Source organism: Tachyglossus aculeatus, chromosome 14 (genome assembly GCF_015852505.1).
Source record: "Tachyglossus aculeatus isolate mTacAcu1 chromosome 14, mTacAcu1.pri, whole genome shotgun sequence".
Taxonomy (NCBI): domain Eukaryota; kingdom Metazoa; phylum Chordata; class Mammalia; order Monotremata; family Tachyglossidae; genus Tachyglossus; species Tachyglossus aculeatus.
Window position 1 is genome coordinate 6,092,260 of NC_052079.1, and position 24,058 is coordinate 6,116,317.

The following is a 24,058-nucleotide window of genomic DNA, read 5'->3' on the forward strand; positions in this document are numbered from 1 at the left end:
CCAGGATAAGTTTCAAAAATGAAATATATTCTGTGGATTTAAAATGTCTGTCCTTGGAGAAGATGGGAGTGTTTTGAAAGATACACATTTATGGGTAAATTAGCAATTCTTATTTCAAAAATTATGTTGTAATTTATGTATATCCTTTTCATAAAGAATATTCTTGAAAATAATCATTATGATTATTGTAATTTTCAGGAACATTCCTTTCTGACCTTTCAGATCCTTAATGACATAGAAGACTTGTCACCTGATAATTAAAGATACAAAGATTTAATAATGAAAACCTTAAAATGAATGAGTAATTTATAAGGGCAGCCATGCTTGTTGAAATTAATATTATGCAATCACGCTAGCTAAAATGAAAATGGAAGTTTCAAATTAAGTTTAACCAAGGAAGATTTATATTGTCATGTAGAGTGTATTTTAATGAGGTTTAATTAGTCCTGGATAGATGTTTTTGAACAACCTTGTAGAATTTTAACAATGTATTAATTGTAAAATAGATGTTTTTGAGCTACCTCATGGAATTATATATAGTTACTGATTAATTACATGAGCAGCCACAGCAGTTAACATCTTTCTAACTTTATCAGTTTTTCTTTGCTGAATTTTTTTGTGATTTACGTAGGATCAAATTAAATATAGGGTGTTAGGGAAGGTATTTGAATAAACTTCATTCCATTCAATTCAGTAAGCCACAATAAAGACATCTCACTCAACCAAGTTTTAGAAATTACTAAAATGAAGCATTGAAATGCATATCAGTTTTTGAAAAATAGGTTTGTCAGACTGAATTAGAGCTGCAGATGCCTAATAACAATAACAGCTGTGGTATGTGTTAATTGCTTACTATGTGCCAAGCACTGTATTAAGAGCTGAACTAGATACGTGATGAGTCCCTGTCCCAGTAGTGGTTCACAGACTAAATAGGAGGAGGGAGAACAAGTACTGAAACCGCATTGTACAGGTAGGGAAACTGAGGCTCAGAGAATTTAAATAACTTGCCCAAGGTCACACAACAGGCAAGTGGTACAGACAGGATTAGAATCCAGGTCCTCTAACTTCTATAACTGTTTCTAGTTTTTAGCTGTTTCTAGTAGTAAACTGGAGTGGTAGTCTCCGTCAGAGAGCAATGGCCCCATGCAGTGGACAACTTGAATGGACAGATCTCTCCACTTCTTTCTAAGCCTATGGCTGCCATGAAAGGCCTCCAAAAAGCCAACACTCATACGATGACACATGCTATGAAAGAACTAAGGCTACTAAGTAGAATCCACACTTCTGCTCATCTGCAGCAACAATAATAACAATTGGTATTGGTCTAAGCACTGGGATGCATACAAGGTAATCAGGTTGGACCCAGTCCCTGTCCCATGTGGGGTTTACAGTCTTAATCCCCATTTTACAAATGAGGTAACTGAGGCACAGAAAAGTTATGTGACTTGCCCAAGGTTCCACAGCAGAGCTGGGATTAGAACCCACATCCTCTGATTCCCAAGCCCATGCTTTTGCCACTAGGCCATGGGTACCTGGTGGACACCTCCGATCCGATGGTATCATATCCGCCCCGTGCTTAGCACAGTATTCAGTACTTACTGAGTTCTTGACAAATACCCCAATTATCATTATTATTATATAATTGCATGCTGAATCCATTGAAGTGAAGATATGATCGGTATTTCTTCATTGGGGAAGGGTTATGTTCTTTGTGCAACCATGTTACCTCTTGATGGTAAATGGAACATTCATTCATTCAATCATATTTATTGAGCGCCTACTGTGTGCAGAGCACTGTCCTAAGCACTTGGGAAGTACAAGTTGGCAACATATAGAGACGGTCACTACCCAAGAGTGGGCTCACAGTCTAGAAGGGGGAGACAGAACAAAACAAAACATATTAACAAATTAAAATAAATAGAATAAATATGTACAAATAAAATAAATAGAGTAATAAATACATACAAACATATATACATATATACAGGTGCTGTGGGGAGGGGAAGGAGGTAAGGCGGGGGGATGGTGAGGGGGACGAGCGGGAGAGGAAGGAGGGGGCTCAGTGTGGGAAGGCCTCCTGGAGGAGGTGAGCTCTCAGTAGGGCCTTGAAGGGAGGAAGAGAGCTAGCTTGGCGGATGTGGGGAGGGAGGGCATTCCAGGCCAGGGGGATGACGTGGACCGGGGGTCGATGGTGGTACAGGCGAGAACGAGGCACGGTGAGGAGATTAGCGGCAGAGGAGCGGAGGGTGCGGACTGGGCTGTAGAAGGAGAGAAGGGAGGTGAGGTAGGAGGGGGCGATGTGAACAAACATTGAACCACTCAAAAAGTTGGCTCTTGGGTGGGTAAATTGTAAGCTCATTGGGGGCAGGGAGCATATCTACCAACTCTGTTTCTACTGTAAGTGCTCAATAAATATGATTCACTGATGGAGTAAAACCAGTCATAAGAAAACCTGGGCACTACACCTTCTATATAGGCTTTGCCAGACTGTTAAGTCATTGTGGGCGGGGAATGTGTCAGTTATTGTACTCTCCCAAGATCTTAGTACAACACTCTGAACACAGTAAGCATTTAATAAATAGGATTAATTGACTGGCATCCTATTGACATCAATCTGTCAGGCTACTGAAGGCCCTAGTTAGTTTATGGTTTGGTTTTCTACTTCTTTGCCTATCCTTCCTTCAAAGGACAAATTGCTGGTGTTTCCTGTTGTAAACAATGGTGCTGTTAAATACATTACAGTAAAGGGGGCATACACATTGCCACTCAAATTCTTCCCTTGCCAGTTCAGTTTCTACGGGGCACACCACACAATGAATGAGTAGGCAGGCAGGGGTGGAACACATTGTGAATTGCATGCAATATTTTTTTTTCTAATGTATGGGACCCTCTGTACAGTTGAAATGACCACAGCAAAAGACATAGGCTGGACCACTGAGTCATAACTTCAGGCCACTGAGTTAATGCCCTTTGCCAAGTAAGTTGATCAATATTTCTGGATCTCTGTGGGGACCTGTTTACTTTGGGGAACCCCCTTGCTGTGGTTTCCCCCAGAATCTTCACGCTTAATCTTGCAACCCCAGAAATATGTCCCTACTTGCAGAGCTGTGTCTCTGTATCTAGTAGTGGTTGGTATTCTCAGAAGGTGCCACCGCTGTTGGTGAAATTAGCCTCTGAGTTCACATGTGATTGAAAGGGCAGGTGCAGGACTCACAGTCCCTGGTACACAGTAAGTGCTTAACAAATGCCATCATCATCATCACTCACATTGTTTGCACAGACAGGCACTTTTAACCATCTGCTGTTGTTTTCTCTTTCCCTTTCTTGTTTCTCATTTTTTTCAGAGCCTTTGCTAGACTGTGAGCCCACTGTTGGGTAGGGACTGTCTCTATATGTTGCCAACTTGTACTTCCCAAGTGCTTAGTACAGTGCTCTGCACACAGTAAGCGCTCAATAAATACGATTGATTGATTAAAAGAGCCACTCCTTTCTTGATAGTGGTATGCTATGCGAGTCTATCCTGTTCTCCTTGCTTTCGGTCCTAATTTCAGCTCACCCACCTTCTTAGATTGTGACCCACATGTGGGACAGGGATTGGGTCCAACCTGATTATTTTGTACCCACCCCAGGGATGAGTACAGTGAATAGTAAGCACTTAACAAATAACATTTTTAAAAAAACCGAAAGAACATACAGCTGTGGTTTGAAGAATTTTGCCATCATTCATTCTCCTCTTGTGTCCCCCTTGCCTAAGGCTAACACTTGGTTTATCTAATTCCCAGAACCTGTTCTTTCCACTGGATTTAGCAGCAAGACTTTTGAACAAGCTACTGCTTAGTTAAGAGAATTCTGAGAAAGCTTTGGTTCTCTATAACAATGGAGATTCTTGACTGTGGCTATATTTTTTCAGAGACCAGAAATGTTTTTAATCTCTTCATTTGGGGAGCAATTAAAAAGTCTTGGCTGTCATAAAAGCTTTTATTCAGACTTTTTTATGATATTTCTTATTGATGTATATAAAATTAATTGTGAAGCTACACCTTCTGAGCAGACTATGTGATATTTCTGAAGGAAAACCCTGTTGAATTGTATCCAATATCTGAACCATTGTCTAGAAAGCATTTCTGGTCTTCACAGGTTTCCATTTACAAGCATGCCACTGGTAGGGCTAGGTTCAGAAATAGAATGTTTGAATGGTACTGCAGAGCTTCAAGAAGGTGTCAATTTTATACACATCACAAGGAGCTGCAATGTGTTGAGAATACATTACTTGCTTTGCTGTGAGTCGTTCTTGGATCTTGGAGTCATTCTCAGTAACCCTCATTGAAAGGCATAATGTGTGAGAGACCATGAACACCTAGAATTAGATACGGTCCCTACCAGGAGCCCGCAATCTAATTATGGAGCCTATGTCAGAAACAAGAGGGAAGGTGACTGAACGGACCTATTAACTCTAGGTTACTCCATTTTGACCTTCATTAACTTTGTTATTTTGCCTCTGATATTTTTATTCTAAAATATGCTTTCATCTTTTCAAGCAGTCAAGTTTTTTTTTTTTCCTTTGAGCAAATTCCAAGAGTACTCATGAATGCCTATTCTGGGCAGTGGGATCATTTCTAACCTTCATTTTTTCACCACAGTATCTAGTAGATCCAAGTTCAGAGTTCCCCTTTGACATCAAACAAAACTCCATGCTCTGATCTGACTTTACAGGAACACAGAGTAAGACAAAAAATGAATTTAGTAGGGGACACTGATGGAAAGTTCTATTAATTTGCAAAGGTGTCCAGAACTAGGAATTCCTCTAAACTGGCACATTCCAGGAGTGTGGTATTTGGAATTTTGAAAAGCATCGGCTCAGTAGGGCAGAGTAGAGTAAATGGTGGACTAAGGATTATCAAAAAACGTAGTTTAATAAATGGCATGCTTCACTGATGCCCAAGTTACTTCTTGAATTTAATACCTTGGTTCAGATTTAAACTTTGTGGTACGGTTATGGAAGCCTTGCCAGGTGTGGGTTGTAGTAATAATGGAGAGGAAAAGTGAAATAATCCCAGAAACTAATAGCATTTTTTAGTCTGTTTTATAATCCTTTACAGTTTGGCCAGCCAGGCACTAAAAAGAACCAGCATTACTTCCCACTCTTCTTCTTCTGGTTGCTCTTATTGCTCCCCTTGAAACTCAATGACTTCTAGCATTCCAAAAGTTTGGCTTCTCATAGAAATGAGCTTCTAATGCTTTTTCATGGACTTTTAATTTTGTAACAACTCATCTTCAAAAGTAGTTTGTGCAAATTCTAATATTTTAGGAAAAACAACAACAGGTGTCTCCAGGTAGTGTACTTAGGAATTTTCAGTTCATTCCGAAAATCAAAGGAACAGTAAAAAACAGGATACACATGCTTATACCATATATAATCCTGAATTCCAGTCTTTTTGTTTCTGGAATTACTATTTTAAAGTAGCAAAGCATCAGTGCAACTCTATAAAATGGCATGTAAGAACGAGTACTCCTCCCAAGAAGCTCAACTTTCATGTAGGCTGAGACTTAGGCACTAGGAAAACTTAGCTCAGTAGCTTGAAGCTTTGAATTGACTTGGCCGTCTAGGGGCTCAAACATAGTTCTCCTATAAGCATCACATTCTCACTGTAAGGTTTAGGGATCAGGACATGACTCAAGGTCACCTACTTGTACTTATGTTGCCAACTTGTACTTCCCAAGCGCTTAGTACAGTGCTCTGCACACCATAAGCGCTCAATAAATGCAATTGATTGATTGATACTTGGTCAGTACTCTCCCACCACTCATAAACCCACTCCCCATTTCTCGTTTTGACTAGGGCCTCCCTTAGAGTACCCTGTAGAATGAATCTCCATACATTATGTTGTTCATGAGATCAATAGTCATATATTTTTAGTGAGACTGAAAATAGAATTAGTGTAAGTATTCACTGAGCACCCATTGAGTGTAATGCACTGTTCCAACTGCTGGGGGAATAATAACAAGCATGAGACACACTCCCTGCCCAAAGGTGAAATTGGGAATTAATTTAGTACCAAAATTATATCCCGGGTTAGCGCTCTTTTAGATAGCCACTCTCTGGGTTTTACCACAACATACAGTTCTTTGTACCTGGAGAATTCAGCTATACTATCTCCCCCCCTTTTTTTTTAATTTTAAATGCCGGTCGTCGCATGAAATGAGTTTTGTTTATCAAACGGTGGTGCAGAACAAGATTCTGGGCCATATGGTGCCATTGATATTTGCACAAAACTTCCCATTACTTTCAATAAGGTAGCTGGACTTGTGGATGGATGACTAGAAACAGTCAGAAAAGTCTCAAATTCTGAAGCTCTGTTGAAAAGAGTAGCTTTGCGTTTGTATTTTGGCATTTCCAACAAAAGCTTAATTTGATTTCCTCCCTTGCTTATCCAAACCCATTTGATTTGGTCCAGCTGGTGACAGTCAGTCTCCACTTTTGCCTAGGACCAATCCAGTTTTATACTGTATGCTCAACCAATAATGATATGTATCCTTTCAAATACCCTCCTTGCAGGCAGGGAGTGGTTTATCAATTCTCTTATATTGTAGTCTCCTAAATGCTTAGTACAGTGCTCTGCTCACATTAAGCCATGCATTAAATACCATTGCTTAATTAGTTGAATGAAGTACAAGGAAATATAATGTGCTTCCCTTGTTGTTGTGCCCAAAACTTATTGGGTTTTAATTTCACTTTAGACAGTAAATATGGATTTCAGTTTGCATAAGATTTGCAAATATTCTAGAGGGAATTCTGTACAAACTGGACTTACTGTGCCTCGCCTTCTGGGTTTCCCTATCATTTGGCTTAAGTCACAGATTAAAGACAGCAAAATTGAACCAAATGGTGAGAGAAACCCCAGTGGAAAATGTACTTCTGCCATGATTATTTTGAGATTAATAGACTGTTTAGCTTCTAGCTACATCACATGACTTCAGTTAATAGCTGATTAATCACTTTTCCTTTCTAAACTACAGAAGTGGAAAAGTCCAAGTGTAAATTCTAACTTAGTTCTGTGCAAGTTCTGGCCTAGGTTCAACATTCTGGGAGGTTCAGCTTCAGCTATTTGGCCTCCTTGAGGCCAGGAAAAGAATTATAACTTCTCCGTAGGATGGCATCCCTAGATTCCTGGGACACCATGTGTTTTATGATGTCATTTAAAGACCTTCTGATGCTCTCTTCAACTCCAACCAAGGCCCAAACCCAGAAAATGTTCCCCAACGGATTTTTGACCCTCCTCTTTCATTCCACAGCCATTGTATTTCCCTCCCTGAATCCTAATAAACACCTCTTCTGAGCCACAGAACCTTTCCAAAAATGTTCTTTGCTAAATAATACTTGTTGAGAGAAGTGCATCTCCTTGTCTTATTTGTCCTTAGGGTGTTGGTCTCAGATTTATTTAGTCCTCTGCCTTTCTTATTTTTAATATGTCAATCGATAGTACTTACTTGAGCACCCGTCATATAAAAAGCACAGCACTAAGTGCTTAGAAAAGTCCGGGTAGAATCAATATACGTTTTTCCCAGCCTCAAGGATCTTACAGTCTAGAAGAGGAGATAGACACTGAAGTAAAATTAGGGACGGGAGAAAGACTACCGAGTGTTTAGCACAGTGATTGCTTCTTACTTAGTAAGCTCTTAAGAAATACTATTTTATTGTTAGTCTTGATTTTCAAGACAAAGTCTCAACTAGTAGAGCTCTGGAAAATAGCCTCTTAGCATTGATGCTATGCTCACCTCAACCCTGCCTGCTGGGCTGGGTGGGACATGTAAGAAGAATATTTGACAGTAGGCTACCCATTGCACTTCCATGTGGAGAGCTGAAATTAGGAACCAGAAACTCAGCAGGACAAAGGAGCTATCATAAGGACAGAAGTCAAACTAGGCTTCACAGTGCTGCATCCATGATGAAGGCCCCAAGGTAGGCCAGCGGGGCATTCTGCTATCAAGAAAAGAAGAGCTCTTTGTGAGCTAAAGCTGCAAAAGGAATGAAAGACTAGAAGCCAAGAAAGAAAACACCAGTTCCTGGAGGCGTGAATACCACGAAGGGACCACTGATTTGTGCAGAAAACGTATGGGACTGTTCCACATTTTCAGCCACATAGGAATGCAAATGTCAATTTCACCATCAGTGGTGTCACCTGCAAATACAGTTCAGGTGCTCTGAATACAGGTGCTTGACAAATATAGATTATGAAGATGATGGCCATGACTGACCCCGACAATGGAACAACTTTTTCTGGGAAATAATAACAGAGGAAAGATAGTGCATATGCCTTAAAAAAAATCCACTTAGGATTTTGTGTTTATATTATCCAACTGTATATAGAGCTGAGTGTCAAGGGATCCAGGGATCTATCACGGCTCAGTGGAAAGAGCACGGGCTTTGGAGTCAGAGGTCATGGGTTCAGATCCCTTCTCTGTTCCTCAGTTACCTCATCTGTAAAATGGGGATTAAGACTGTGAGCCTCCTATGGGACAACCTGATCACTTTGTATCCTCCCCAGCGCTTAGAACGGTGCTTTGCACATAGTAAGTGCTTAATAAATGCCATTATTATTATTATTATTATTATTATTATTATGTGAAATCATTTTGCATGTCTTCACGAAAAAAATTAATATGGCAGTCAGTTTTTAATTTCTGTACTCTTTCGTGATTATCTGCTGACATTTTAAAGGGTGTGATTTTTGTTAGGTTTATAGCTCTGATTTTTCATTCATAATAGACCCTATTACATAACCAGCCTATCATCTTTTACCGTCACTGTGCAAATAATGTGTGCCTTTGAGTCATTTTTGCAATGTCGTAGCTTTTGTATTAGGTACATTATTTTTTGACCCTCCATTGATCATATTGCTGTTCTTTTATTCAGACCAATAACTACGGCACAACTAGAATTTCAAATTTCGGGTGGTTTTCACAGTATGAATTTACGTCTGATTGGACACCATTGTCACATATTGTCAAAGGCTGTGAGCATTTTTTATATATCTGAGCTTCAGTTTCTCCTTGAAACTAAAATGTTGAGAGAGTTGCTCATTTGTAAGAGTAAAGATTTGCTTCAGTGGTGCAATTTTTAACCTAGATTTTACTCAGGAATTACCATAAAAGTGTCTTGTACTCTGGAATTATAGAAGCCATTTGGTCATATGTAATGTTTTCAAAAGTAGATTATCAATGCAATGAATTCTGTAAGTTCTTGGTAAATGTCTCAAGATAAAAAATGTAATAATGGTAATGATAATGTCAAGCAAACAACTTACTTGCTCCCCCTTGAATATATTGTTTTGAAATCAATAAGCTTGAAAGTACAAAATAATTGTAATTCTAAACTAAATTCCAATTATTTCCCAATTGATTGAGACACTACTCTGAGTCAATGAATCTAATGTAATTTTCATGATTTATTAAAAAAAATGCACCAGCCAGCTCTAGGTACAAAATTATGCATCCTGGAGCATTGAATTGATGTCAGAATGGATAAATGTAGGCCATTAGCAAAGATGTTGATGCAATTAACTACTGCAGATATCTGGAATATGCATATGTGTATATAAATACAATTGAATGAATGAACATATTTTTTTCCAAACAGCCACATTTTCTAATACATCAATCCTCTTAGGCAATCGATGCCACCACTTGACATAAAAAATGATCATTTCTCTGTATATGTATGTTTTCAGGATAATTACATATCCTTAGCATCCTTTTGGATTTTAATGATATGTTATATACATAACTTATTATTTTTTCTCATTCTTAATACAGGGATGCTGTATTAGTAGGTCATTCTCGGCTCATAAACCAGGGAAAAAATTTTATCTAGGAAATGTTTTCATTAGAAAGGTTGAAGAGGATAACAGGTTTTCCCAAACTCACAATGTTAGGGATTGTAGGGTTGACAATAGAATCGAAAGGGTTCTTTCATTTTGTGACTTTTTTTTTTTACCCTACTAGCTATATTTCCATTCTAATCTCATAGCAGATTCTGTGTTGTACCTTCGCCACTGCTTGGCTACAATTAGTTGTAATGACACAAATGAAGGTATCTCATTTGAAGAAGGCCAGCAAATCATCAAGCACTCCTAAATTAATAGCCTAAGGAAATTAGTCCGGCCCTAATGTGTTGTACACAAGGATTATTTTAATGAAATATTGAAAGTGGGATGCATGGTATTAATTCAGTGAAGCTCACTTAGCGTTGCCAAATCTTCTCTCCGACACCAGCACATGGGGGATGATGAGTGACAGTTTTGAGGCCTGGAACTAATCCTTGCAGGACTGAAGATGGAAAGTGGCAGGAGTGGGAATGTTTTCTCAACGAAGATCTGGTGCCCCTTAAAATAGCCCTTCTTGTTAAAAGGCAGTGACAACCCCCATACGGTTAACAAATAGAGTTGAATGCCAATAGCATGCTTCTGAAAGTTACCAGGAAGCAGCAGTGGTTCTTTAAATTCACACTGCTTAAAATAGACCTCCATGATGTAGCTGTGAAGATGAATTTAGATGGGTGGTGAAGGCATCCAGACTGTTGCAAAACAGAAAGGATAAATAGGGTTGTCAGGAAATCCTCATTAGAATAAAGGAAACAGTGTTTGGAAGGGCTTTTTTTTTTTCCTGTTCTTTACTGAGATACCAAGACAGTGGTTTTCCTTGAGCTAGTGGATGGGGTTTTGATTTCACCAAATAAAAAAAAAAACTCTAGACATTAATTTCTATTTGTGATATTCATCCTCAATAGATGATCTTTACTAATGGACTTGTAGTGAAAGTACTAAACTGGGCACATTCAATGCCTTATTTTTTGCACATGTGAGAAGATCAGGAATAGCAATAATAGTAATTAATAGTAATAATGGTTTTTATTGGGTTCTTACACTAAGCACTTGGGAAAGGACAGTAGAAGCTAATATAACATGTTCCCTGCCCACTTGGTGCTTATATTCTAGCTGCATTTCTCTTCCGTTTGTGGAAAACCTTTGAGTGTCAGATCTGCTGACATTGAAAGTCACATTGTTTAAAGGGAAATTTCCTCTTTTCCGTGCAATGTGATTATAGACATTTCCATGATCAGTGAACTGTAGTGATTAAAACCTGATCTAAACACACTGAAAGCTGAGCCTTAAAGAGATCCCACTACAATATGAGCCTGACATTTTACATTTATCCCCTAGCAGGGTCTATAGGGTATTATATAGGGTGCCTTTTGTACCCTGATATTGGGTACATAGGGGGTGTGTGTGTGCTCACCCTATATCTGTGTATGTCTAGATAGGAGAAAACCAGAGAGGTTTGGGAGCAAATATCCTTTTTCTACATACAAAGTTGGGATTTCTTTTCCTTAGAGCACTATCACTATTTGGCTAGATAGAACTCAAATGTCATCATTAAATAAAGCCCCAACACTGGGATAGATTTTATTCTGTGTTAACTACATCTTATCTTAATTATTTTCAAAAGAACAGGGAGGCTCTAGGATAAGCAATCCAAGGTAAAAGGTAAATTTATCTGACAGCACTAGGTGAGATTATTACCACCCCACAAATTTAAACATCTGCAATTGCATATAGTTAGAGGTTTTTATTTTGTTTAGGATTTCTTTCTAAGATAGGAAGGGGAGTTAAACTAAAGGGAGAATAAGAAGATGAAAGAAGGAAGGGGTGCTCTGAATTAAATTGAAGAGCATCAGTGTTGTAACTACCCCATTCTTTCACTTGTTAAATGATAATAATAATAATAATAATAATGCATTTATTAAGCGCTTACTATGTGCAAAGCAAATCATCAGGCATTTCATAGGTAGAGTCCTAGACTGGAGTTTGAGGTAATTGCATTATAATAATCATGATGATTATTATTTTGGTGTTTGTTAAGCACTTACTATGTGCTAAGCACTGTATTAAGCACTGGGGTAGATACAAATATCCAGATAGGACACAGTCCCTGTTCCACCCAGAGCTCACAGTCCAAGGAGGAAGAAGAGATCTAATCTTAATTCTGAGGGGACTAAGTCGCTGTCTTCATCCTTTCAGAAGGGAAAGAAACCCCTTGAGGAATGGTATACTAGGCAGGTGATTTCAGCACAGTGCTTGGATTCCTTGATAGAAGGTAATCTATAAACATAAGCGGGAATGTTTGTAAATGACCTAGTAGACATGGAACATGCGAACCCCATCCTCTGATTAGCCTATTGATTTTTATGTGGAAAGAATTTTAGGAGTAATGCAGACCATAACCTTGCTGCTTGGCTGTTTTTCTCTAGATTTGGATGATCCAATAGTAACAGTTCACCAAAGTATAGGTGAAGCGAAAGAGCAATTTTACTATGAGAGGACAGTGTTTCTCCGGTGCGTTGCCAATTCCAATCCACCTGTGCGATACAGCTGGAGACGTGGCCAGGAGGTCTTACTACAAGGATCGGATAAAGGAGTGGAAATTTATGAGCCCTTCTTTACCCAGGTAGGAATCAAGGTATAGTATTGTTTCCTTGGCCCATTACCACGCTTACTGTCTCAAGGGGTAATAAAGCCTTGGATTGATGCCAAAGGAGATCAACAAGCCACCATTCTTGGAGATCTCTGATCCAAGTTTCCGCATCTTTCTTTCATTTATTCATTCATTCAGCCAGTCAATTGTATTTATTGAGCGCTTACTGTGTGCAGGATACTCAGCATTTGGAAAGTACAATTCATCTCTCCTGGATAGCATGTTTTTTCCCTTTTGGAGGCCGGGAGATGAACCAGATGGCCTTTTTAGATCCCTTTCAGTTGTATAAATCCATGTTGAATACATTTGCTTTCATTCATTTCTGATTCATAAGTTTTAAAAAGCATACTTTCACCTACCCCTACCTTCTAAAAAGGGAATGCCTTTTTCCTCCAGGAATAACTGAATACAGTGAAAATGACATGATACTTTTCTGTACTTTCAATTTGATATTTAAATTTAGAAGTGTCAGCTAAGAGTCTGGCGTTTAGTCCTCACAGTTAATCATCCCATTTTCCACTTACATTTTTCGTCTATTGAAAATGAACATGTGTCTTCATACTGAGCATAATATACAGTTCATGGAATGATTTGTTGTATCTTAAAAAAAGTTCTTAGAAGAATACATTTTGAAAACCATTTTTATGCAGGAAAATTGACATTGCAAAAAGAGTAAGCATCTTGTTTGGTAAATCAGTTCTGGTTTCTGGTCTACTGTTGTTTTGTCACTCTTCTCAGCCAGGAATAGAGGCTGATTGGACTCAGTAGTGTTGGGATAGGACTGCTTCCCTCCTGAGCTTCAGGCCGTGGCAGTCCATTGGAAAAGGAAAAAGCAGAAGTCTCATGCTACCACTGCATCCTCATCCCGGTTAGAGTAGGAACTAAAATCGTTAACATGCTGAAAAGAAAAATTTGCCTTAACACTGTTTCATCATACAAATCAAGAGTTGCAGATAAAAACTGAGGAAGAAACGTTAATGTCATGAAAACTAAACCTTAGGTCACCAACATTCCTGAGGTAGATAGCAAGAGAAAATGGAGGCAGCCCCGGTTTCAGCAAGAGAAGAGTTCAATATATATTATATATGCACATATATCTCTCTATAATATATAATATATACATATATTATGGTCTTATTAAGCACTTACTATGTGCTAGGTAATAATAATTATTATTATTATGGTATTTGTTTAGTGCTTACAAGCACTAGTGTAAGCGCTGGGGTAGATACAAGGTAATCAGTTTGACCCACGTGGAGCTCACAGTCTTCATCTCCATTTTACAGATGAGGTCCAGAGAAGTGAAGTGACATGTCCAAGGTCACACAGGAAACAGGTGGTGGAGTTGGGATGAGAACCTGTGACCTTCTGACACTCAGGCCCATACTCTATTAAGCTGCATGAACTTGCTCAAATTGATCAGGTTGGACACAGTCCCTGTCCCACATTCATTCAATCATATTTATTGAGCACTTACTGTGTGCAGAGCATTGTACTAAGCGCTTAACACTGTAACCACATGGTGTTTACAGTCCAAGTAGAAGGGAGTAGGATTTAATCACAGGGCTAAGCACAGGTTTCTCTTGAAAGATGAACTATTATGAAGATTCTCTGGTTGCTTGAGACAGACACCCAATAGACACTGGACAGGGTTCATGCCCTCAAGTTCCAACAAATTTTGTCTCTGCCCCAGTCATTGACATCAGGGCTTTTAGGACTTTTTTTAGTCATCATCTCCTAAGTCACTGGTGATTCAGCTAGGCTCTTCTCAGAGATATGAGGAAGACCCATCCTTAGCTTAAGTTCAGGCCCCTCTTGGAGTGAGAAGGATTCTGATCGCATTGGAAAGTTATCTTAATTCCTCCTGGTCTTCTACCATCCCACTAAGGAATTGAAGCCTCTGTAAGCCTTTAGATTATGTTAGGGGTTAGATGTGTCTGAAGATAAGGCAATGGACTGAAAGGAGTAGTAAAGCACAGAGTGAATATGAAGGGCGAGAGACAGCAGGATCCACTTGTTTGACAACAGGAAGGTGAAAGAAAGGGACACAAAAAAGTTGAGTGAGATGGATGGCTGCAATATCAATGTCTGAATGATGTTTGGTGCCATAGTGATGTTTGTTTAGATAGTGCTTTGCTCATACAACACTATGGTTGGCATTCTTCTAGAACCCATCCTAGTTGTCGTGGCAAACTAATGTATTCATGTGTGAATGTGAGTCTAAGAACCAAGGTATCCGTAGGTTCAGGCCCTGCCATCAAGAGTTGATTGGACGATAGCGGTCATTGGGCAGAAGGTATGATCTGAGGCTTATTCTTTGTCAGTGTCATATTCTGTGATCCCACAGCAGAGGCTTCATTTGATATCTGGACCTTTTCTAGAAGAGCTTCTTTAGACAGTGACTAGCTGGCAGAATTTAGGGACAAATAATATTCAAATGCAGATGGGGATCATCTCTGCCATTTCTGATTGCAATTAGAAACCAAATTTCATTTCTGAAAGTGGATGATTAGTTGTTGTCTTCCTCTAGGAGGATTTTTCCAGCATTAAGGCTCTACTCTACATTCTTGTAAATGTGATGATTTTCAGGCATCTTCCTTCTTAGGTCTTGCAGAGGAGGTGAAGAGGAGGACAGAAACAGATTCGATCCATTTCCAAATTAATTAATTCATTCATTAAATTGTATTTATTGAGTGCTTACTGTGGGCAGAGCACTGAACTAAGCGCTTGGGAAGTACAAGTCGGCAATTTATAGAGATGGTCCCTACTCAACAGCGGGAAGAGTGGGAGAACAAGTCAACCAGTCCATCAATCGTATTTATTGAGCACTTACTGTGTGCAGAGCACTGTACTAAGCGCTTGGCAGGGTATGACGAGAAGCAGCAAGGTGTAGTGGATACAGCACGGGCTTGAGAGTCAGAAGGTCCTGGGTTCTAATCCTGGCTCCACCACTTGTCTGTTGTGTGACCTTGGGGAAGTCACTTCACTTCCTCTGTGCCTTAGTTATCTCATCTGGAAAGTGGGGATTGAGACTGGGAGCCTACAGGGGACAGGGACTGTGTCCAACCTGATTGAGCCCATTGTTGGGTAGGAACCGACTCTATATGTTGCGGATTTGTACTTCCCTAGCGCTTAGTACAGTGCTCTGCATATAGTAAGAGCTCAATAAATATGATTGAATAAATAAATGAATTTGCTTGTATCCACTCCTGCGCTTAGTACAGTACCTGGCACATAGTAAGTGCTTAACTAATGTAATAATAATAGTATTTATTATTACAATGTAACAATATAACACACATTCCCTTCCCACAGTAAGATTGCAGCCTAGAGAGGGAGACAGACAGTAATCTAAATAAATAAGTTACATATATTTACATAAGTGCCCAGGTCTTCTGGGATTTGGTTGCTGAGGCTGCCTTGCTGTCTGCATCCGGGCCTCGGGTTACCACAGCAGCCCTGGCCTCAGTAGGAGGGGACGGGACTGAATTCCGGATTTATTGTTTGCTCCATTCTTGTTTTGGATCCACTCCCATACTCTGTTTTAGGCCCCCTGTCACCTGGACCCCTTCCTGGAGACCCTCCATGCTCTGTAAAGAAAATCTAGAGAGATCTAAGATCTAGAGAGTAGACACTTCAGGATCCATCTCTGGAATTCCTGTACTGAACCTGAGGCGTGTAGGGCCTGGAGTGATGGATTTTCCCCAGTTGTAGGCAGTCTGCCCTCATCTTTTGGGCAAGTGGATGGAGTGGCCATCTCAGAAGGGTGAAGGCCATTAACAGCTGATAATTATGGAGCCGATAGCTTACCCTGCCTCATCCTGGGGACTCAGTAGGTCAATGAACACACCTCCTCATGTTCCAGCCTCAGGAGTACTTTATGTTGTGCCCCCTAGAATGCAGACAAATAGCTCTGAAAGTCTACATGTTTCTTCTGGAATTTCCTGCGAGTAGCCTTTTAGAGGCTACCCAGCATGGCCTAGTGGAGAGAAGAAACGTAACTGGGAGTCAAGGGATTCCTAATTTCTAATTCCAGCTTCTCCATTTGCCTGCTGGGTGACCTTTTGGCAAGCCATTTTACATTTTTGTGCTTCAGTTTCCTCTTTCGTCTAACGGGAATTAAAAATCTGTTTTCCCTCCCCTTTAGACAGTAAGCCCAATATGGAGCAGGGATTGTGTCTGATTCGATTGAATTATATCTGTCTAGTATTTAACACAGTGCTGGGCACATAATAAGCTCCTAACCAGTGCCAGCATTATTTTGGTAATTACCTGGCATAGCATATTTCTTGCATGTTTTGTCTCCTTGCCTGCCCTGTTGCTCAGAAATCAGTGGAGATAAGTTTAGGGAAAATTGCTGCACATTAAAATCAGTTATGACACCATCCTGCCTAGGAAAGATTAGAAACTCACTTGCCTAGACATGAGCGGAGATTCTCCCACGCAGAAAATTTTAAGGCAAAAGTAGAGAACACTGTGTTTTCAATGACGCTGTTTCTTTATAGTAGACTTAAATAGTCTGGAGGACAATTGATGCTGAAGGAGGTCAAGACTTGAATCCTCTCCCTTTCTTTGGGTTCTACTCTAGTCACAAAATGATTCCTCCCAGTATATGGGTAGACATTGGCAAAAGTTCGTAGCATAGCTAGGATGAAAAGAGGGTAGACCTGAGTATCAAGTACATGGCCCCTCATTTCCAAGAAACTGGAAGTAGCAGATTCCCACTGTGGGAGTATTCAAGTGTTTTTAGAACAAATAGCTTTTCATTGAGATGAGCGATGAAATCAGAAGAAAAGAAACTTTTCTAAAAGAAAGAAGTAATGGGGAGAATAGGGAATTCTTTTGAGCTTGTTGTGTTGGGTAAGAGAATATGTTGGGTTACACACACCATTTAAATGAAGTAGAGTTTCTAAGTTACTGAAGAAAATATGAACAGCAATGTAAAAAAAATTGAATGATGGCTTTTCTGTCTTAGTTATAGTCATAAACTAAGCTACAACTTTTTTATAAATCCTGGCAGTCAAGAGCGAAATGATTTCTGATACTTTTGAGATTGATCTGTTCACTAATGGATAGTGTAATTAAGTTTGAGTTGTAAATATTTATTGTGGATCCCTAATGAATAGATTCAGTGTGGACAAATAAAATAATGGAGTGAGTTCTGATGCCAAAGTATAAGGAATTAGACATTAGAACATAGGTTATAGATTACAGTATAAAAATCAGCAAAAGAAATGAACATTTAAAGATCATATATTTGAAGTTCCATTTAAACTAGTAAGAGGAGAGCCATATTAATTAGTAGTGTGCTATGCTGTAAAAACTCATTGAGGTACAAAAACTCATCATGGGGCCTATTTCATGCAAAGTTGGCACACATTTTCTTTTTTCCTCTCTTTTGAAATTTAAAAGAAGAAGAAATATTCATTTATGAGTAAGAAAGCTGAGGCAGTTTTGAATGTGCCCGGTAATATCTAACATATAAAAAAATTTTCATATATAGTCCTACTTTTTTTCACGCTGGCAATTCCCATTGGGTTATAGAAAATTAATCCAGGGAACTCTTCTGAAGAAGAAGAGCTATTTGAAGTGGTTGCAGTATTAAAACTTTACAAGCTGCAGTTGCTTTTCATTTTATCCCAGAACTTTCTCCAGAACTTTAATGACATCATCTTGCTCATTGTAATAGCACCATCTAATAACAAGACTGAGCATATTTACACCAATTACATAATTAGTTATAATTAGACTAATTAGACTAATTACACAATTAGACAATAATCAACTAAAATTTCATTTTAACAAATGATGGAGCTTTCCCCACAAAGGACTCCCATCATTAAAGAACGGTAAGCGTATGTGTTCCGCAAAGTAAAACACAGAGCAGCACAGATAAACAGTAAAGCTAAGCTCCACTCTTCCAAAGAGTTCCATCCCGAGCAGCTGCATTGTGAGGAAGAGAGCAGCGAACAGAGTTGCTCCTATTCCACAGCCCCACGATGGCAAATGTGCCCGAGGTTGGGATGGGGCAGCTTCAACTCTTGTTCAGTTGCAAGAGCCCAGATCCCTTCAAGGTGTCAGATGCTGTTATAAAGCCCGTGAATCCAGCACAGTTTCAAGGTATTGCTCCCTGAACTTCTCTGCTTCTGCTGCAGTTATCACACCTGCCGAGCAGAGCTTTACTAAGATTCCATTGCCACATAGTGGATGGCAATATTGTTTAGGAGTCTGTTCATATGGACGTTGGCTAGCTCTTTTCAGCACTAGAAGCACCTGGTAGTTTCCACAGTTTATGGTGGTAATTTTTAGGTCTCTCCACACCTGGATCTTCCCATTCTTTTACACCCAAAACACTATCATCTCAGGTTCGTCCCTTGCCTCAACTAGACTATTGCATTAGCCCCTTTTCGAGCCTCCCAATCTCCAGCCTCTCCCCCTCCAATCTATACAAGATGCTGCTGCACAGATCATCTTCTTGAAGAATCGCTCACCTGGCAGTCTCCTTAAAATCTTCCATTGGCACCCCATCTCTTCACACCAAACAAAACTCATGTACAGCAGTAAGGTTCTCCACCATCTGGTTCCACTTAACCTATATGCTCTGTCAAGCCACCACTCCTCAACTTGCTTTGTTCCTCCCAAGCCAGCCTCCTAGCTGTTCCTCATTATTGACTCTTTCTAATTCCATCCTCTCTCTTTTATGCTGTTCCTTCCCTCCCTACATCAGAGAACACAGCCCTCTCCATTTTCACATCCCTCCTAAAATCCCCCCTCCTCTGCCAAGCTGCCCCTGGTTAATTTCCCAGCCCCTTGATCCATATCATCCCTTCAGCCACCTGTAGGGTTTATAAACTTATTTACTCCCTCCTTAGTGCTCATGTATATGAGTCCACTCAGTTCATTCATCTTGACAGTGACAAACATAAAATTATTACCACCGTTACTGTTTACCTCCATTATTCATTCAATCGTATTTATTGAGCACTTACTGTGTGCAGAGCACTGTACTAAGCGCTTAGCACTTGTGGGTAGGCAGCCTATCACATCGATGTTCTGTTCTTACCAAGAATCTAGAACAATATACTGCACTGAGTAGGCAGTCAATAAATGCTGCTACTTGCCCCACTACTATGACTACTTGGACATTTCTTCAGTGTTCCACATGTTGAGGAACGCCTGCACACATCCCATAGCATTAAGATTTCCTCTTGCCTGTAGATTTCTCAAGAATGCTATCAGATTCAGTGCTTCACCATGTTTTAAAGCTTTGATAGTTATAGATTGGCAATTACTGAGTGTCTATCGCATGCAGAACACTGTATTACAATCCAGGAAAGAGTACAGGAGCTGCTAAAGATACAGTTACTGTAAGTGCTCGGTAAAATCGATTGATCTAATAGAACTTCATCCAAGCGTCTTCATTCCCCAGGATTTGGATGTTGCATCGTGATGTGCTACCGCCATTCAATACATTGATTATGTTGCTGGCACAGGGTGAAAGTGTATCTGGAGATGGACAATCCAGCAATTGGAATTTCACATTGCTGAATTGATCCATATCTCTGTCTGGTCTCACTGCCAGAGACTGATGCAATCAGTGGGATTCCATTGCTAAAACCTCAGGTGTCTTTGGTGTTTCACAACTGCTCTTCGCCATCGTCAAATGAGCAAACAAACAGTATTGCAAATTATCTTTCTAATCCCCTGTGGTGCATAGATTTTTTTTCCCCGTATTTTGACATTGCTACCCATTCATTCCTTGAAATCCTCTGGAATGTCCAAATGCTGTCCAAATCCATGTCGACATTGATCTTTCCATCACTCACCACAGCATTTGTTTACTATTCAACTGTGTGTCTGTTATAGCTTTTTTTTTCTTAAATATGGGTTTATTCATCAGTTTAGCCTATTGTTTCCCCCACTGGTGGGGAATGAAGACGGTGATCACATCCTTTTTCTATCTTTATCGTATTCTGAAGCACTAAGTACAGTGCTGTCCCTGCAATCAGAATTCATTAAATGTTACTGATTCTAATACTAATCCGTAGCCTGTGTTTTGACAGGCTTGAGACTGCTCATAAAGGCCATGTTTTTGCCCTAGAATCGAGACCTTTGGTTTCTGTGAACACAATCTATTGATTTTTCTAGTGTGAGGAATAGACCCTAAGCAGTCATTCGGTATTGACTTTATTGTCATTTCCAAGCAAAAAAATCAATCAATCAGTCATATTTATTGAGTGCTTACTGTGTTCCCTGATCATAACAGGCTTACTGTCTAGAGGGGGGAAACAGACATTAATATAAATAAATTAAATTATGGATTTGTACATAAATGCAATGGGATTGAGGAGGAGGGTGAAATGGGTACAAATCCTAGCAGCTCTTAAATGCCATCATTTGGAAGACTTTAAAAATTTTGCAGGATAGCTATACTGTGGTTCCACTGAACCCTAATAGTTTAAGATTGTTTCTTACTTAGAAGACTTTATCTCAGGGCAATCAGTGTAAAATGAAAAGTGGGCTGTTTTGAGATTTAGAAATGAAATGAAATATCAAAATATAAAGAGACAAAATTAATTTAGTACTTGGATTTTAATAATCTAATTTATTAGGAGTAGTAATGTTATTTATTAAGGATTTGCTAAGCAGTGGGAAAAAGGCCCAGTGAAAATTAGTTAAGATCCCTAGTTCTCATGGTGAATGCAATATAATAAATAATCAGGGAGGAGAGGGGTCAAGTGACAGGCACATAAGAGATGATGAAACAGTCAAAGCACAAAAGAACTGAAACTCCAAAGACAACAAGAGAGGTAAGGCATTTTGGCTACAGGATTTGAATTTCAGGGTCCTCGCAATCCAGAATCAGAGTCCAACAGTCACAATTGCAGTCTCAGTCACTGGCACATTCTCAGCCTCAATCTTTCCCTTAACACTGATGACATCTAATTCTTTTTCTTCATATTTTCAGGGTGAAACCAAGATCCTAAAACTAAAGAACCTTCGACCTCAGGACTATGCGAATTACAGCTGCATTGCTTCAGTGAGGAATGTATGCAATATTCCTGATAAGATGGTATCTTTTAGACTCTCCAATAAAACAGGTATGAAACTCTTTTTTTTCCTTTGATGCCACCTAGTCGTTGTTTCCAAAGGTAAAGTATGTAGTTGGGAGTCTTATACTAAATAATATATAAAAGGTAGGGGACACAACTGTCCCAGGGTCTGTGTATTGGTAGTTATTTTATGCAACCTGAGTAGCTTTTTCTAAATGAATGTAAGACTTCAGAGAGTAATATTCTATGTGTTATTATTCTGTGCCTGTCATTTGCAAAGAACATGATTCTCTTTAGAACTGCTTTAAAGGCATTGCCCAGTAATCTTTAAAAATGCAAATGAAAACCCAAAGCTACAAAACCCATTGTAGTAGAGAAATACCATGAAATCTTTATCCTTGAAAGCATGAGCCGAACTGCCAAAAATGCTTTGTGAACTTGGAGCCAAGCAAAGGAAGCTTTCTTTAACTCTGTTCCAAGTCAAAAGAGATAATTGGTAATTTCAGGTAGATGTTTTGAGGAAACTATTTAGTAGAAAATGTCAAAACAGTACGAAAGTTACAACCTAAGTTAGGTTGTGTTTAGTAATGTAGCCAGCAAGGCATTGAAAACAGGAAACTTCCAATTGCGGAGCCTTGAGGAATGATCATATTTTTAGGATAAATTGATAATGGCGTAAAAGGAAAGATCGGGGGAGGGAAGGGTGGGGAAAAGACCTTGTTAAAAGGGGAGTGTGTCCAGGAGGAAGAGTGATTTGGTGGCCAGTGTAAGTAGTAATAAAAGTATTAAGTGCTTCTTGTGGAGAGAGCACAGTAGTAAGTCACAGGTGGGAATCAGACACGGTCCCTGTCTTTTGGGGGCTCAAAGTCTAAGAGTTCAAGTGTGCAGAAGGGATTGGAGACAGACACGTAAGCAGTGGGTGGAGGTATCCTATTTCTTGGCATATTATGTTTGGGCTGCTTCTTGCTGAGCTGCCCTTGTGTATGGTTTGACCGGATTCCGTCGGACATCTCCAGGATCTTTCCTTGGGTAATGTGCTTTCTGATTCATAGCCATTATACCGTCTTTGGGTTGGCATTCTTCGATTGATTGCATTATTGTTGTGTTCCCATTTTGGTTTTAATAATGACTCCCCAAGAAGATCTGTAATGCGAGGCATATCCTAATACAATGTGGAATAAACCACCTGGTCAGGTCTTGCTGGATGGGTCCAAAAGAGTTGCATTGGAAAGGTTTTGTTTTGTTTAGGGCTCGATGTCATTAATAATTATAACCGATAATAATGGCATGCATTAACAACTTACTATGTGTCAAACACTGTTCTAACCGTTGGGGCTAGTACCAATTAATCAGGTTGGGTACAGTCCCTGTCCCACGAGGGGCTCACAGTGTAAGTAGAAGGGAAATATGGTATTGAATCCCCATTTTACAGATGAAACAAATGAGGCACAGAGAAGTGAAGTGACTTGACCAAGATCACACAGCAGGCAATTGACAGAGCTGGGATTAGAACTCCCAAGCCTGTGCTCTTTCCACTAAGCTGTGCTGCTTCTCATGTTATAATCATCATCATCAATCGTATTTATTGAGCGCTTACTGTGTGCAGAGCACTGTACTAAGCACTTGGGAAGTACAAGTTGGCAACACATAGAGACAGTCACTACCCAACAGTGGGCATGTTACAGAGGTTTTCAGACCAGGAAGTCTTTCTGATCATTCCCTCATAATCAAGTGCACTCACTGGTCACTTAATTTCAGTTGCTTGACTGATTTTTCTGCCTTGAAATGACAATGACGGAACTCAGGAGCTGATCATCATCAATCGTATTTATTGAGCGCTTTCTGTGTGCAGAGCACTGTACTAAGCGCTTGGGAAGTACAAGTTGGCAACATATAGAGACAGTCCCTACCCAACAGTGGGCTCACAGTCTAAAAGGAGCTAAAAGGAGCTGATGCATGCTCCTGTTTCTCTAATGTATTGAAGCCAACTTATGCTACCTTCCGACTTCTGGCGTCATCCATGCTCAGTCTGAGCAAATGGATAAGGGATGTGTTGGCCATTGAGAATGTTTGAGGCTTTGCCATTCACTATGGCTGTGTTTGGATTTCCTGTAGCATTATTCCTTATGCGTCTATCGAGTGGATAAAACACGGGCCTGTGAGCCTGAAGGACCTGGGTTCTAATCACAACTCCTCCACTTGTCTGCTGTGTGACCTTGGGCAAGTCACTTAACTGCCTCAGGAACCTCATCTGTAAAATGAGAATTGAGATGGTGAGCTCCATGTGGGGCAGGGACTGTGTCAAACCCTATTTGCCTGTTTCTGTCCCAGTGCTTAGTAAGCACTAAACAAACACCACAATCATTATTATTATTATCACTATTAACTCCTAGAAAACATTTCTTCCAGGAATAGTAGCTGGTGTTCTGGTGTTATTTCCCTATCAGTCACTCACAGGTAAATTTTTTCAGAAT

General features: G+C 39.7%; 1 protein-coding gene across 2 annotated transcripts in view; it reads left to right on the plus strand.

The window, feature by feature from the left end:
* MDGA2 (MAM domain containing glycosylphosphatidylinositol anchor 2) overlaps window positions 1-24,058 on the plus strand; it is a 460,928-nt gene that overhangs the window by 279,833 nt on the left and 157,037 nt on the right. Inside the window, exons 4-5 of one of the 2 annotated variants that reach the window (XM_038756395.1) lie at window positions 12,308-12,504; window positions 21,500-21,632. In XM_038756395.1, coding sequence (XP_038612323.1) covers window positions 12,308-12,504; window positions 21,500-21,632 — 330 coding nt within the window. The remainder of the gene's footprint in view (window positions 1-12,307; window positions 12,505-21,499; window positions 21,633-24,058) is intronic. The other variant, XM_038756396.1, reaches the window with a different exon arrangement.